This window comes from Mirounga leonina, unplaced genomic scaffold, assembly GCF_011800145.1.
Source record: "Mirounga leonina isolate KUSES-001 unplaced genomic scaffold, KU_Mleo_1.0 Mir_94, whole genome shotgun sequence".
NCBI lineage: Eukaryota > Metazoa > Chordata > Mammalia > Carnivora > Phocidae > Mirounga > Mirounga leonina.
Window position 1 is genome coordinate 22,532,423 of NW_023270855.1, and position 15,934 is coordinate 22,548,356.

General features: G+C 38.5%; 1 protein-coding gene across 9 annotated transcripts in view; it reads right to left on the bottom strand.

The window, feature by feature from the left end:
* MITF (melanocyte inducing transcription factor) overlaps nt 1-15,934 on the bottom strand; it is a 216,936-nt gene that overhangs the window by 78,583 nt on the left and 122,419 nt on the right. For 7 of the 9 annotated variants that reach the window (XM_034998346.1, XM_034998344.1, XM_034998340.1 and 4 more), the window contains one exon: nt 9,254-9,503. In XM_034998346.1, coding sequence (XP_034854237.1) covers nt 9,254-9,503 — 250 coding nt within the window. The remainder of the gene's footprint in view (nt 1-9,253; nt 9,504-15,934) is intronic. The other 2 variants (XM_034998345.1, XM_034998343.1) reach the window with 1 other exon arrangement.

The following is a 15,934-nucleotide window of genomic DNA, read 5'->3' on the forward strand; positions in this document are numbered from 1 at the left end:
ATTTTTACTACTTCACTAGAAAAACAGAGCTAATCTTGTCACCTTTAGGCAGTCTGAACTACCATGCAGTGCTCAGAAAAAATGTTACATATTTGTAATTTAGCCAATAAGAATTTCTTAAGCCCTTCCTAACCAGCAGGAATGTCTCTGGTTTGTCGCTTCTAATTAAGTCTCAACAAAATTTCTAGCTCCTAAATTTTAATTATACAAAACTCAGGGCCAACAGGGGAGATTACGACAAAGCTATGCCTGGTGGTAAGGTAGCAGAAATCTGAATTTCGCTTTTCATGTTGGGCCTCTTAACTACTTTTGAAAATTATTCACAATCTGGTGATTCAAATCCTTCTCTTCATTTTTAATTTTCAGGACCTGTACACCTTGCAATCTTTCCTGCAGGAAAGGCCGTGAGAGTTACATGATGTGTGGAAGTCTGACTAGACTCACCTGACAGACGAACTGTACTGCTCAGAAAGTTGTGAGCGAAGAGAACTTTGTCAAGGCTCCTAAATAAAATGTACTGGAGACACTCACTTTAATTACATTAAGAATGTATGCACACACTCTCCTAATAAAAAAATAAAATAAAGCCTTTGACCGCCACCACCTCCAATCCTAAAACACACTCCAGAGGTAACTTGTACAATTTGGTACAGATTCATCTAGACCCTTTACTAAAACATTAGTTTTTAAAAGAATGGTTAAAACAATTCTTTTTCTCAGACCACTCTCAAGCAGCCTCCTACTTCATCTGCTTTATAAATGCTCCAATTTTGATTCATCTCATTTGTGCAAAGTTATAAATTAATATGCAAAAACATCCAACTTCATAAACAATGTCTGAAAGCCAGGAACTACATTTTCCTTAAAGTTCAAAATGACACTCAAAGAAGTCAATAAAAAGAGACATATTCAGGACAAGAGCTAATATTCTAGCCCTGATTGCATCTATAGCCTTGCACAAAGCCACTGTGCTGATTTACATATTTTTAAACACAGATCCCACCCACTTATTTTAGTAGGGCAATGGTAAAATTAGATTGTGCTTACACATGTCCACAATCTCTGTTGTTCAAGGTCATATTTACAGAAGGTGGTCTTTCAAATCTAAGCCCTTCCTCTCATTGCCAGGAATAAGTAGGTAACATTCATGAAGAAGACTTGTGCCTTTCCATATAGTGATATAAGATTGACATTATTCACTTAAAATTTGCTTGAAAGCAAAGAGAAAAACAATCATAATTGAAGCTCCAGTTTTAAGTGCTAAAATATAGCAAAAGCTTTAATACTGCAGGAGGGCAGGGTAAGGAAAACTATAAATGCAACCACAATTGCAGGAGAAAATTCCTATTAAAAGATGTGTGTGAGTCTATCAAAATCAGTATTTCAAAAGCAATTTGCTGCAAAACAAACGCATTATTAAAATACACATAGCTTAATAAAGGATATGAATTGGGATAGCCTGAGCCAAGAGGATCTTTAGAACATAAGTGATCCTGAGTTACGATTTTTGGATGTTGTCACAGAAACTTTCACTGTAGTGCTTTTTTGTTCCATAATGATACTATAACTAAACCATAAATTACCATTGTGGTCACTGTGGCCAGGCAGTCCTTTTATACAATACGAACACATCCAGATCTTTCATCTGGCGGAGACTCAGGGATCCACTCTATTCAATATAGATGGCCCCTTAATAATTCTAAGTTCTTCAGATCATGTATCCTTCCATTAAACCTATAAAACTCCTCTAAAGTTTCTCTCTGACCTCCCACTTTGCTCTAACATACTCTGTTACTGGTGATTCTTTAGAAATGTTTAGAGTATGTCCTTGTATGTCCTTGAGCTCTGTAGAAAACAGAGAGGCAGCGGGGGATGCGGTTATAAGTAGACAGGGTAGGGTGTGGAGCCTGTGTGTCAACAGTGACAAATCTGTCTGTGCCTCAGTTTCCTCATCTGGAAGATGAGGCTTATCCTATCTAGCCCATAGGGTTGCTAGAGGAATAAATCAGATAAAGAATATGAAGTATTTGGCCTACTACCCAATACAGCCAATAATCAATGTCTATATAGTCACTGTCTTTCCTCCTCCAAGTTGTTTCAGGCAGTACCACATATATACTAGTAATTCTTTTTTATTTACTTATTTATTTCTACTTATTTAATTTTTTTAAGTAAACTCCACTGCCAACGTGAGGCTCGAACTCACGAACCTGAGATCAAGAGTCGCATGCTCTACTGACACTCTACTGGCTAGGCACCTCTACACCAGTAATTCTTATTAAAATTTTAAGCTGTGGCCTGAAGCTGTGTAATAAACATTTGCTGCAGGCCCTAGGCCACCATGTCACTTGAGAGAGTAACACAACTCCTTCTCCCTCCTCAAGTTTCTCAGGCCATTTACTCTACGAGAGGTACTACCACCAATGGTTAAGCAATCTGAGCCACGGAGTCTTAACTGAGTGGGTGCAAATCCTGACTGTTCCCACCTGCTTCTCTAACTTTGGATGAGCTGCTTACCCTTTGCCTTAGTTTCCACATCTGTGACATGGGGATGCTAATACTAACTGCCTGGAGCTGGACATACCAACCATGACTGATATTCTAACAGTTCTCCTAGGGAGACACAGACTGGCTGGAATGTAGGAGTCCCATCGATGAGAGCCTTGGTAAGTGTTCTCTAAACAAAGAGAGGAATTGAGGAAAGTGCTAAACACTCTACGGGAATGCTCCTCAAGCTTTTTTTCATCATCACCCCCACTTAAGGAGCCTTTTTAGACATTTTCCCCCAAATTGCCTCTCCTCAATCCCACACCCATGAAATTTTAACAGGCACCTAAACTTTATATACGATGGCCCTTCAGAGGCCCAAACCACTGTAATATCTATGACTTTTTGCCCTCCAAGGACCAATCTCTGCCCCCCGAGGGGCAGTATCACCCTTGTTGAGTGAGGATGCATACTTTACAGATCCCATCACATTAAAAAGGAAATTACCATTCAGAGTCAAATTTAAAAAGCCCACTTCAATTTTCAGTCCTTACTCCTAGGCCCCAGACCTTAATATTCTCTGTAAGATGCTACCCTAATCTCCACTGGTACTGAATGATGAGAACGGTGTCAATGAACAGAGACATACCTATTAGCGTAGCTTCTTTTTTTTTTTTTTTTAAAGATTTTATTTATTTATTTGAGAGAGAGAGAATGAGAGAGAGTACAAGAGAGGGGGGAGGGTCAGAGGGAGAAGCAGACTCCCTGCCGAGCAGGGAGCCCGATGCGGGACTCGATCCCGGGACTCCAGGATCATGACCTGAGCCGAAGGCAGTCGCTTAACCAACTGAGCCACCCAGGCGCCCAGCGTGGCTTCTTTTAATAGCGGAAAGAGAAGGAGCTGAGCAGGCACCCGCTCACATAAACCCCCAAGAAGACTTTGGTGGTTGCAAAGCAGCTCAGTGACAAGATGATAACGATCCTTGTGCCTAAAGACAAAGTGTCCCTCCCCAAACCTGCATGGTCCAGGTGTCCACTGATTGCAGCTGGCCTACCCACGACCTAAGGAAATCAAATCACCCAGATTCTATCGTACTCCTAGGCCACATAAAAATGGCCCTGTGGTCACAGGAAGAGAAATTACGTACATTTTGTGCTAATGTTACCAAGTGAGTAGGTGATTAGAGCTGATGTTTCAATGTCTTCAGAAAAGTGGAATTAATTCATACACCTAGCTGTGTCAAGACTAAATATTTTGTTTAGATAGTTGCTCTAACCATGGCCCCGCCCATTTAAGCGGACCAGGCCTAATACTCTAAGCAGAGATGACTCTCTTCAGCCAGCATTTCATTACTAGTTACTAGTCACTGAAAGCACTACAGATAACAATATCTAAAATTAATCAATGTGCATTTACAGATATTCTTACACTACTTAGCCTGTGTTAAGTTTGATTTTACCAGTTGAAGATAAGTTAATGGAGCAGTTTCCTGTGCCAGCCCTGAGATGACCAAATCCTTACCCGCAGGGGTTTGTAAAGCAGCAAGGGAGGCAAACAGTCTGTCAGTCAGTGCTCATGGAAGCTGGCACACACTTGTGTCTCTGGAATGATCTAACTGCTTTTCAAACACAGAGTAAGAAGTTCCCGCTCCGCTTTGGGAAGAAGAGTTGAAAGCAAGAGTCTCAAAGTAGAGAGAATCCAGAAGAAACACTGTTTCTTTTCTTCTGTTTGTAAATGTGAACAAAGAGAAAGGCAGGGTTTATGTCTACTGATCAAAACTGCCTGATACATTTCTTCAGACCTTGCTCCCACAAAAGGCAATTGTGGGATGGGAAAACAGCAGAGGTCAGGGAGGCTGTACCCTAAACTGCTAAGAGCAGCTCCTTCCAAGGAGCTGGAGGGAGGGAAGAGGTGAAAGGGAGGGAAGGTGGGAGAGTCTCCAGTTGGGATTTTTCTTTCTCACTGTTAAAATTGGTTCCATGTTAACAAACATGGTCTACAATTTTAAAAAATCAATAAAGATGAGTTTTGAAGAGAAAGAAAATTACCTTATGTGTCACAATGAACACATCAAAATGATACAACCAGAAGACTCAAAGACCCTATAGGGAAATGAGGTCTCTGGGAGGATGAGTTGTTTGAACCTGGAATCTGACCCCCGAAGAAGGATGTGGCCTTTGAGACACTGAGTTTGATCCAAAAATGAAAGGACCCCAAAGTTTATAAATAGTTTTGAAATCAAAGCTAACAGAATGTGTATGTCACACCATCTAGTCACAAAAATATATGATGGACCACAGATGAACAAGAATAAATATGTGGTGGCCTACAGACTATGGTATTAGAAGAATTCTTGGATGTCCTTTCTTTTGGGGACAGCACCTGTAGCAACAGATTCCCTAACTAAGAGGAACAATGGGAGCCTATCTGAGGCATGCTGCACCTGTTCCTGATTTCTGTGGCCACCATGACGCTAATAAGGTTCTGTATTCCCAGCTAGATAAATCAGGAACAAAATCTAAATGCATAGTGGAGTATGGAAATAGTCCCTTTCACTAATCTGTAACCCACCAACCCACAGGAACTCCACACACCCTTTTTTGTGTTTCTGTATTAACCGCAAGGAGAAGCAACACCTTAAAAATTCTACATCAGGTCTTCTTCATAAGTTATGGACAAAAGGCCAGCAAATCAGTCATGTACCTTTCCCTGACTAGTGAAATCTCATGGAATATTGGGTGTAGAACAAGGTGACAAGGAAGCAGGACTTCCATCCTGGCTCACCAAAGTATCTAAACGGGATGCCACATTATTACACAACCAAATAAATGCCAAAGTAAATTGAGTTTACAACGCAGCGGGCCCTGGCAAAGTGTTTGTACATTTCATGGAACACCAAGCACCGTTTCAAATTTTGCAGCAATCTGCCCAACTTCTTGGATTATCTGAGATTAAAAAAAGGGGGAAAAAAATATAGTCTTGCAAACTACTTAAAATATCCTAAAGTTACAAAAATACCTTTTTTTTCCTTTCACATTCATATAACCTTTCTCCCAAAGCACAACAGAAAATTCCAATGTACCATCCAGTCCAGAGAGAACAACGTGCCTTTACATTTCTAAATTCCAAGGTGAAGAAAAGAAGGGGATGGAGGAGGGAAGGGAAAACCTTGGCAATTCCATACAAAACTCTGAACAGAGAAATGTCTTCAAACTATAAACAAATGTCTTCAAGTTATGAGCTGTCAGAGCCCTTGTTGTGGGAGGGAATGAAGGGAGAAATTCTGATGAACTTGCCAGTCCAAGATCAGAGCAACCAGCTGCTCCTCCAATCAGCCAGCGTTACAGATGAGACAGTGAGAACACAAGCCTGGTGAGCATGCAGATGGTAACACAGAGCATGGTTCTGTGATGCTTCCTTAACTATGAGACCTGACCTGTGTCTGCAGGGTCTACCCCTGGTTCCTCTGCTTTTGTTTGAAAGAAGCTGGATCAAACTGCAAAGCTAAGGTGTGCATGACTCCCATGTCAACAAAACCCACCTATGGAAGAAACTGCTTCCATTAATGGTTCTTAATGGCTTTTTTGTTAGTTCATAATTTGAAATACGAGGTGTGTTCACTACGACGAATAATGCATTATGTACGCTAAGTGTTGGTTAATTTATGATAAAGAAGCATCCTTAAATTATAATACCCAGTTGAGTCGGCTTGTTCTTAAGAAATCCAGACGATATATCTAATACTTAAATATACAGCAGTAAGACATCAGTCCATATTATCCACCATGAAAGTCAATAATAAGAATAAAGCCACAAGGTAATTAAAGAAATACAGAAACAAGAAGCTAATCCTACAAAGCTTCGTGAATTTACAGACTAAACGGTGAAAACGTGAGGAATAAGTAGTAATGCGAATTTCCAACCTCTAATCTGAATTCCAAAGACTGGACCTAAGTTTACAGGAAACTGTCAACAATTTTTAAACATGCTTTATAAAGCTCTTTTTTTTTTAAAGCCTAACTCTGCCAAAAAAAGGAATTAACCTGAAAACATGAAGTTAGCTTTTCAAAAATCATTCAACCCACTGATAGTAAAATGTTGGTAATGAGTTTGCGTGTGTGATCTTCCATCAAGTTCTCGAAAACCAGTAGGAGATGGGGAGATTTAACCAGGATTCTCTAGCACTTGCTACCACATCTGACTGTACATATCGACCTCCACTGAGAAGCAGGTATGTTCTGTTTTAGCAATTTAAATCTTCAAAAATTAAATGAAGAATTTACTGAGGCTACACTCTGAAAAAAAATGTTCAACATAATCTATCATAATGCACTTAATTACTATACTTGCTATTACTCATTCCTTGAAAATGTATATTCATAAAAAAACGGTCCAAGATTGAGCAAATTAACTGTTTTTACTATTAACTTTAACTACGATTTAACTTTACAAAATTACGCTTATGATTTAAAAACCATAAAAGGGAAAAGAAAAAAAAAAGACATTTCTCTCACTTACCTTTCTATAGTAAGTCTTTCATAATACTATTTTCATATATAAAAGTTTTGAAAATATGTAAACTATTTTTAAGTACCAAATCCTTAAGTATCTGGAGCCATCCCTTACATACTACTCTCCCCCAAAATATTATTTGAATTACTTAGAATGTCATTTTATAGGAAATTACATATTTTTATTTGGTCTTTTATCAAAGGGCGCTACAATTTGTCTAGACAGCTATCAAACCCGTCCGCATTGCTATGCAAACTATACTTTTTTTTATATGACATACTTCACTACTTTATATACTGAAGTATAAAAATGCGCAAGTTAATAAACTATATTCAGCTTGAAATACAGATTTACCAATTGCTCATTTTTAGTTAGACTGGGACTTCTATTTCTAATAATTTATTTGTGCTTTAACTTGGGACATTTTTCTGTGATACCTAAATTGAAGGTTGTAGCTCCAGCCACTGTTACCAGGACACAGCAACATATAAGGAAAAATGGGTGTATTATTCAAACCACATAGTACAAGTTTTCATTCTAAGCATTTTCAAAATAACATTTTTTTAAGTAATAAAAACATTTAGGAATGATATCCATTTTAAGATGATACAGAAATGGTATTTCAACGCATTTGCATACGGGTGATTTCCACACCATCACATGTAATTGCCTTTACGGAAATACTGATTGCAATTAATATACTTTAATACAATATGAAACATTACCTTTGAATTGGACACAAATCACTACTAGCACAAATCCATGTCATCTCTTCTACAATGTATCCTTCAGATTTAAAAAGTAGACTATTATGGTGAATAAAACAGACATATTTCTCCACATTTTATTATAATTTAATTCATATAACTTTAAATTCATCTAACTTTAAAAGGCATAGACAAAACAACTGTGATTCCTGTGAACACCAAAAAACTTGGTTTTTGTCAATTTTCACCCAAGCAGAATGGAAAGATTTAATGTATAATCTATTCCCAAAAGAAAACTTGCCTTTATGGGGGCAGAGGGGAGGGGGAAAAAATATCCACTAATTGTGGCAATATCTAGAACTTCAATCACATCAGAGTAATAGTATATGCTAAACTGTTTGGATCTTTTTTGCCCTCACCAAATTTCTGCTTGTTTTTTCATGAAAGAGCTTCTTCATTTCATCACTACATCTTAAAAGAGTCTATGCAAATAAAAAACAACTGACTTTAAATTTGTTTTTCAAGAATCTTTCCCACTTCCTGGTAAGAATCATATATTGCTTCCAGTTAGAACACATCATCCCTCTATTTACTTTAATTGTAAACTTTAAATAGTGGGAGATGTTTTTATCTGAGCACACGAATGAATGCAAAGACCAACAATGAATCACCAGTGTGTAAAGTTCACATTGTTTAATGAACACTAACACTTGGGACTCTTTCAAATGAATCAATTAGGTGAATGGGTTAAAAAAAGGTTCTTTTAAGCAAGGAAGTTCCCTTACTTGCCCTTTTAGCTTTCCTTGCCTCAGTCATATTGAAGAGTTGGAATGTTTATCTTTAAACAAGGAGTATGTCCAATGTGATGTGGAGGACACACGTGTGAGATGGAATTCTATTCTTAGACTTGTTACAGTTTTCCCCAGTAATTAGGAAGCTATATGTCCATGATAGAATGATGCTAACAAGCTCCTGCAGTTTCTACTCTAGCAAGAAGAAATCAAAGAGCCCCCGAACAGACCACTTCAGTTAAAGGATGATGCATTTCGGTTATTAAAGTGAAGAAAGCTCTCCTATAGTTTTATCCCAGAAGGGACTTTCTAAAATGGTCAGATCCTAGAGCCAAGATTGCTTACTAAATAAAGAAGAAAATTAAAAGGATCACCATGGAACATTTGGAGGTGGGGGAAAAAAATACATTAAGTTATTAGAAGAGATTCATTTCAGGTAACTTGTACATTTTGAAACTTTCCCAAAGGGAAAATATGGAAAGATATCATCACACCAGACGCCTATTCCTACCTGCTATTTCTCGTGGAACATCAACACTCTTCCCCCATTTAGTGAGGGCTACTACTCCATTACTTTGCGCCCTTCTTTGAACATGCAAAGCCATGTAACATCAGGAGAGTTGGCACCGACAAGACAAATAGGATTCAGACGGGTTAATCTGACCAAAAACACATCGAGATAAATAAAACACCTAGGAAATGGAAAATGTCGGTCTGGAAGAGGGCTTGGCCCCGCCAACAAGAGCGACACGTACCTTAAGGACTTCCATCGGCACCTGGGTGGCAGAGGGAAGGGTGGTGGGCACGCTGACGTTTATGGCTGGGGTCGGACTCACAGGCACTCTCTGCTGCATGAACTGGGCGGCCTGCAGCTTCTGTTGCTGCTCCCTTCGCTCCTGCTCCTGCATTTGCTCACGCATGAGTTGCTGGCGTAGCAAGATGCGTGATGTCATACTGGAGGAGCTTATCGGAGGCTTGGAGGCCCCAGGATGCTCCTCGGAACTGCTGTGGGAAAACCAAAAAAAAAAAAAAAAAAAAAAAAAAAGGCACAACATTTAGTTTCCTAATGAGACCTCTCGTCTGCATTTTGGGGGGTATCCTAAATTGCACCCAACTATGAAATGAGCCTGTGTGACTATAATCAAGTCGCAGAATGGTACTCCACGTAATTGAAAATCAAGAGGTGACAGGATTTAAGTCATTAGGAGTTGAATTAAAATAAGTCAGCTTGATTGCATCTAGGCATTTTTATCATGTGGCTTAATTTTTTTTTTTTTTAACATTTTATACCACATACTACTCATCACCACCAAATATAGCGCCGCCATATGAAGTGCCAAGAAGCAGTGCGTCTTAATGGCACCCAGATTTCCACATTTAAAAATAAATTGCTTGATTTGCTTTTTCATAACTGAATCTAACCAAATAACTACTCCTACATGTTATCTAAATTCCTTGAAGATGTCTAAGATGTTTACTAACGCGGAATAATTTAAAGAAAAGGTGAACTTTGTCATGGGGAAATTCTGCGAGGATATGGGAAGTAAAAACCATTAATGAAAGAAGCATTTGGACCAGAATGTTAACACGGGGCTCAACTTCAGGCTTCGGGAAGGGGGCAGAGGACGAGCTGGTTTGACAACGCAATTCTCCTTCTGGTTTTCTTTGTATGGTCTTTTCTCTTGATTCATCTTGGCAAGCTCTCTCCTACACGTGTCTGCGAGATCCCCATGCGGCCTACTTCTAATGGTTTTGGTGCTCGCTCTATCCAAAATTACAGAAAAAGCTTAAACACTAGTCCTAAGTTAGGACGAAAAGACTTCCTAATTTTCCTAAATATGGATTGCGACTGCTTATCTTGCCAGCTCTACAGCACCAACAAGTTATTCAACCTCCCTCTGCCTTAGTTACCTTATCCGGGAAAGAGGGATAATAATAGTTTTTTCCACATTTACTCATTTATCAAGGAGAAGGGGTTTAAAAACTTCTGTTACATTCCTTACATTTTGTGGCCCTACCTCTTTGGGATTTTGTGAGGATTAAATAAAATAATGCACATAAATTGCCTAGTACAATGAGTCATGTAGTACTACCTCAATAAAGGTTTGTTGTTGCTATTATTATTAGCTAGAATTTTTCGTTATTTATTTCCAGCAATATGGTTTTCTTTAAAAAAAAAAAAAAATCTCTGTTTAGAGCAAACAGTGCAAAACCTTTTAGTACCTGGAAACAGAAAAGCAGTAACATTTGAGAAAATGTTCACTCTCAAGGAAGTCACTCATCAAGGGAAATATATGAAGCTTTAGCTTCCTTCCTTGAGTATAAACCCCAGTACTGTCTTTACCTTCCAACGAAAGACAAAATAAAGCCTTTAAGCCATTGGCCATCCTTATGAACTCCTTAAAGACAGGAACCTTCAAACTCTGCAGGTAACAAAACATGCTAACAGATGAGGAGATGTTTGTGTCCCTCACATGGTTCCAGAAAACTACATGATAAAAATTACACCAGCAGTTAACTTAGTACTCACCACAGGAAATCAATTCAGGGAATTATGATAGGATCATACAATGCAATACTATGCAGCCATTCAAAGTGCTGAAGAAATATATTTATGGTTGGAATTGAATCTACACAATATAATAAACTTAGAAACGCCAGCTGCAAAAAAAAAAAGTGTTCGAGGTATGACCTAATTAAAAAAAAAAATGTTCGCTACCAGAACAAGTGTCCTGATAATGCTAGTCTGAACCATTGCTGGCACAGTTACATATTACAAAAAGCACAAGAAAAACAACATTATCAAAAAGCTGTAATACTGTTCAGACAATCTGACTCAGAAATTTCATCGATGGACAGTTTTCCTAAAAACATAACTCAGAAATGTGGAAAACCTGATACTGCAAAGCTATTTACAAATTGCAAAATATTCTGAACCACCCAAATTTCCTCCCTAACATGAGAATGACTACATAAATTATTAGGGGAGATACTGGTCAAAAGGCACAAACTTTTAGTTTATGAGATCAGGTTCTAGGGATCCAATGTTCATCATGGCGACTACAGTAATAAAACTTATTGTACACTTGAAATTTGCTGCAAGAGTAGATCTCAAGTGTTCTCATAGCAAAAAAAAAAAAGAGAGAAAGAAAGAAACAGAAAAGAAATAGCAACTACATGATGGACGTGTTAATCAGTTTGACTGTAATCACTTCACAATGTATACATGTATCAAATCATCACGTTATACACCTTAAATACATAAAACTTTTGTCAATTGTGCCTCAATAAAACTGGGGAAAAAATAAAGCCATTTAAAAGATTTAAGCATAAAATTGGTTTTAAAAAAGTAAGTTGTAATACATGAATTTGACAACATACTACTTTTTAAAAAAACTGCACAACTACAAAGTGAGAAAAGTGTATAATAAGAATAAAATAAAAAGTAGCAATCAAAAGTGTATTTATGTTTTAATTTAAAATAAGTAAGGTGTGGGTATGTATGTACACAAATACACATGCCTAGTAGGGACTGTATCAAGGTGATCTTAGCTGTCAGATGTAGAGTGGAATTAGAGGTTAATTTCTTTATTTTTTTTAGTTTTTCCCCCTAAATTATAATAAAGCCAAAATATTTTTTTTCAATGGCAGAATATATGTCTTAATTTAAGAACATGAACTGATTTACAAACATGAAGGAATGACTTGGTAATCAAAGTCACCCTTCGCCTGGAGAAAAAGAGAGAGGGTCCATCACAGACTGTATTTTGACCGTAGGAAGGGAAAGTGCTGAGAGTATCCAGTGCCTTGGTTCTCGTGGACGACTTCAGCATTCCAGAAGACTTAAACCCTCTGTCCTTTACAGTTTCCTACAGACACGCACAGACGGAACAATGTGAATACCCTGCTTCTTATTTTAATATCATGCACTCATCCACATGGTAAGAACACCTAGACGTTACTCAAAATAATCTATTCACCAGGTAAGGCTCTACTTAGAAGAACATAAAAAGCAAATGTATTTTCCCACTTTTGAGTGTGTGTTCAAAGCTCAAATGTAGCTTCTTGAACGAAGAAAGGAAGCGGGGGGGGCGGGGCGGGGAGCAGCTCTTAAAAAATAAATAAATAAATAACGGGTCTTACTATTCAAAGCCTGTCAGGTTAAAACATTCCCAGAGAGACTGATCCTTTTGATAAAAACAGGAGCAAACCTTTGTGCTGTAGCAAATGCAGCTGTGGAATAATCGCACTAATTAGCTGCTCAAGACAAGCCATTGGCTGTGATACTGGGGGAAAAAATCCTTTCAATTAACAGTAAAGCATTCTTGAGACATCTTAAATTAAAATTACCAGTTATCAACCACACTAAGGCTTCAGACTTTAAGTTCACAATGATATCATTTAAAGCATTTGCTGAGATAGCCTATCAGAAAAAAATATGCATATTTATACAGTATGCCCCTATAAATAAATTGAAACTCCCATAAAGAAATGTAGCAGAGCTCGGCTAATTGAAATTATTTTAATAAATCTTCTAAAAAAAATGCAAAAGGAAGACTGCAGTCACTTTGCACACACTCCCTGCAGGGTCTCTCTACATTGTTAAAGACGACTCCCAGATCCTCAGCTTTACTTGACAGTTTTTAAAGACCCCTATCTCTTAGAAATAATTGAATCTGCAATTATAGACAAAAATGAAGATATCTACCCTTCAAAGTGTGAGCAGGACAAAGGAGCATCAGGTTTTAAACTGAAAGTTGTGGTTTATGTGAGAACATTACGTGTGGCTACAAAAGCTTATGTGTAAAATGAGGACCTGATGCTTTCGTCATTAAAGATAAGCAAGGAGAGTCGTCCAGATGAATTTAATTTTAAAAGCTAACCAAGCTCATCCGGGGCCCATGGAGCGCAATCTGAATTAGGTAATCCTAATTCTGTGAGTCTGATTCCTTTTAATCAGATTATGTAAAGGTCATTTATTCAACAACTACTCAGTGAGTGTTCTCTCTGTGCCAGGTGCTCGGGATACCTGGTTTCTAATCTCACACAGTTTAAAGCCATGGTCACAGACATTTTTCTGAGATGCCCTAAAATTAAGTCAGTTATCCAGATTATCTGACTCTTAAATAGATCCACAAGGGAAGGTGTCTCTCTCACTGTAAGAAATCACCCTCTCAAAGCCAAGTGAAGGAAAGGCAAACGCTGTTACTACCAATTCCCTGGAGCACGGAAACCTGACACACAACTTCGCCGAGAGCTGCCAGTTTCTCAACGGGACTCAAGGAGGAAGGCCATCAACCGGACACAAGTTCTAGCTCAGTCACCGCTGAGCAGCCTGATCTTTAATGAGCCATTCAACCTCTCTGATCCTCTCCAGACCCCACTCCCTAATGCACGGCTGTGACTGCGCTAATATTACCGACATTAAAGTCCCCAACACAGCAACTGTTAGATGGACACCAGGCAGCCACCCGTGGGACCTGAGTTCCCACCTCCATGGCTGAACTTGTATTTTAACCTTCAAAGCCTCCCCCTTCTCTGGGATGGTGCAGGTACGTGGACATGTGTTCCAAAATATCTCATATATTCCTATATTCAAACAGTCAATTCCGTTGCTTTCATTAACCTCTTAAATACATCAGATATTCCATGAAATCCAAATGACATTGGCCCAGCCAAGATGCCTTCATCCTTGCCAGTGATGCCAATATCCCCTTAGTAGACCTTATGGTTCAGTTTGGCCTCCATATCATGGTCACCCAAGGTAGGAAACTGGATGTCAGTTGAAATGTAGTCTCTAGGCTGAAGGAGATGACACACTTTTTCCTGTGTTTCCTCTCTTCAGTTCCTCAGGCAGAGTCCAGCTCTGCCACTTACTAGCCTGTGACTGTGGCCAAGTCAGTCAATGCCTTTGAGCTTCAGTTTTCCTTATTTATAAAGACTGTTTAATACATCTGCCTGTCAACGTGGTGATGAGGATTAAAATCTATGATAGATGTAAACAAAATTAGCACGACTGGAACACAGTCCAGTAAACTGGAGCAGAGTTTAAAATTAATAGTAGAAGAAATAGTAAACCATGAACCTGCTACTTCTTTTTTGATGCAAAGAAGCAGTTTTGTGTAAGCGCGTATGCAAGTTTGGATGACAGCAGATTTATCTCTTAAGATAGGGAATCCCTATTTAATTCAGAGAACAGGACACAGTTTTGCAGGGGTGGAGGGAGATTATTTATCCTGCAATTGTCTCATGAGTTATAAAGTAAAAACCCTAGCATTTTTTTCTCCAGGGAAAATTAATCTTCATTATAATCATTAAGTTGATAGAGCTCAAAGCCTAGCATTTGCCTGCACTGGAGTATAATGTAATTATGTCCAGGAAAGCATGATGGCTGAGGTTCAAATACACAGTGGAGACACAGGAAGGCACACAGGTGAGAAAGCCAGGTCATAGATAGGTTAAGGCACAGAAGTTTCCAAATGCAAGAGTGGCTGCCACAAAATTAGCTGAGAACCCTGTTCCAGTCTCCATCCCTGGAAATTCAGATTTCAGGTAAGGTGAGGTTCAGGAATCAATATGTCTACAAAAATTGTGCAGCTGATTCTTATGCCTGACCATGTTCAGAAACTAATAGTGAAATACCTAAGGAGTTTAGTAGGGACTGGAACTCACATCTCTGATTCTTAGGTGAGAACACTTTCTTCCACATCTGAGGAAATTCATTCCATTCCCCACCTCCAGCAAGCCTGCCAAGAGCTCTGAAGTCTTTATTACTCTGATTTCAACATGTGGAATGGAATGAAATGGGGACTACTCACTCCTGCCAAATGGGCTATAAAACCAAACAAATAAAAACATCTGTCCAGAAAGTGCCAATGGATCTTTATGGTTACAAAACAACTATGTTATCCTAAGAAAAAGGAACCAAAAGGCTGGATTTGTAGAAACTGCCCCCAAATTAGTTTGTTCTGTCAGCAAAAAGAAATTCTTAAGAATCTATGAGTGCTTCCAAGTGCACAAATCACTGAAGTAAGAGTTGGTCAATGGATTTATCTTTTTAAATGACAGTCTGGGTATTCAATACTTCAGAATGACCAGCCTTTCCATTATCTTAACCTTCCCATTCCTTCTCAAGTAATCACTCTATAAACATAAGGATGACCTTTTTACCATGTACGGTAGAACCAAGCGCCAGTAAGAAAAGATATTGTTACTTGTACTTTAAAATGCCTAAGGAGGTGGTCACTCATGTACGTGTCAGAGTACTAGATTTTATAGTTCGGCTTCAAAAACTGAGATCTTCTGGACTTCTGTCATCACCAACTCTGGGTTTTACTGGTCAAGGAAAAAAAAAAAAAAAACGAAAACCTGCCAAAAGTTTTCTGGTAACATTACCAGCTCAGACAATACATACTACAGGTTTCTGGCACAGAGAA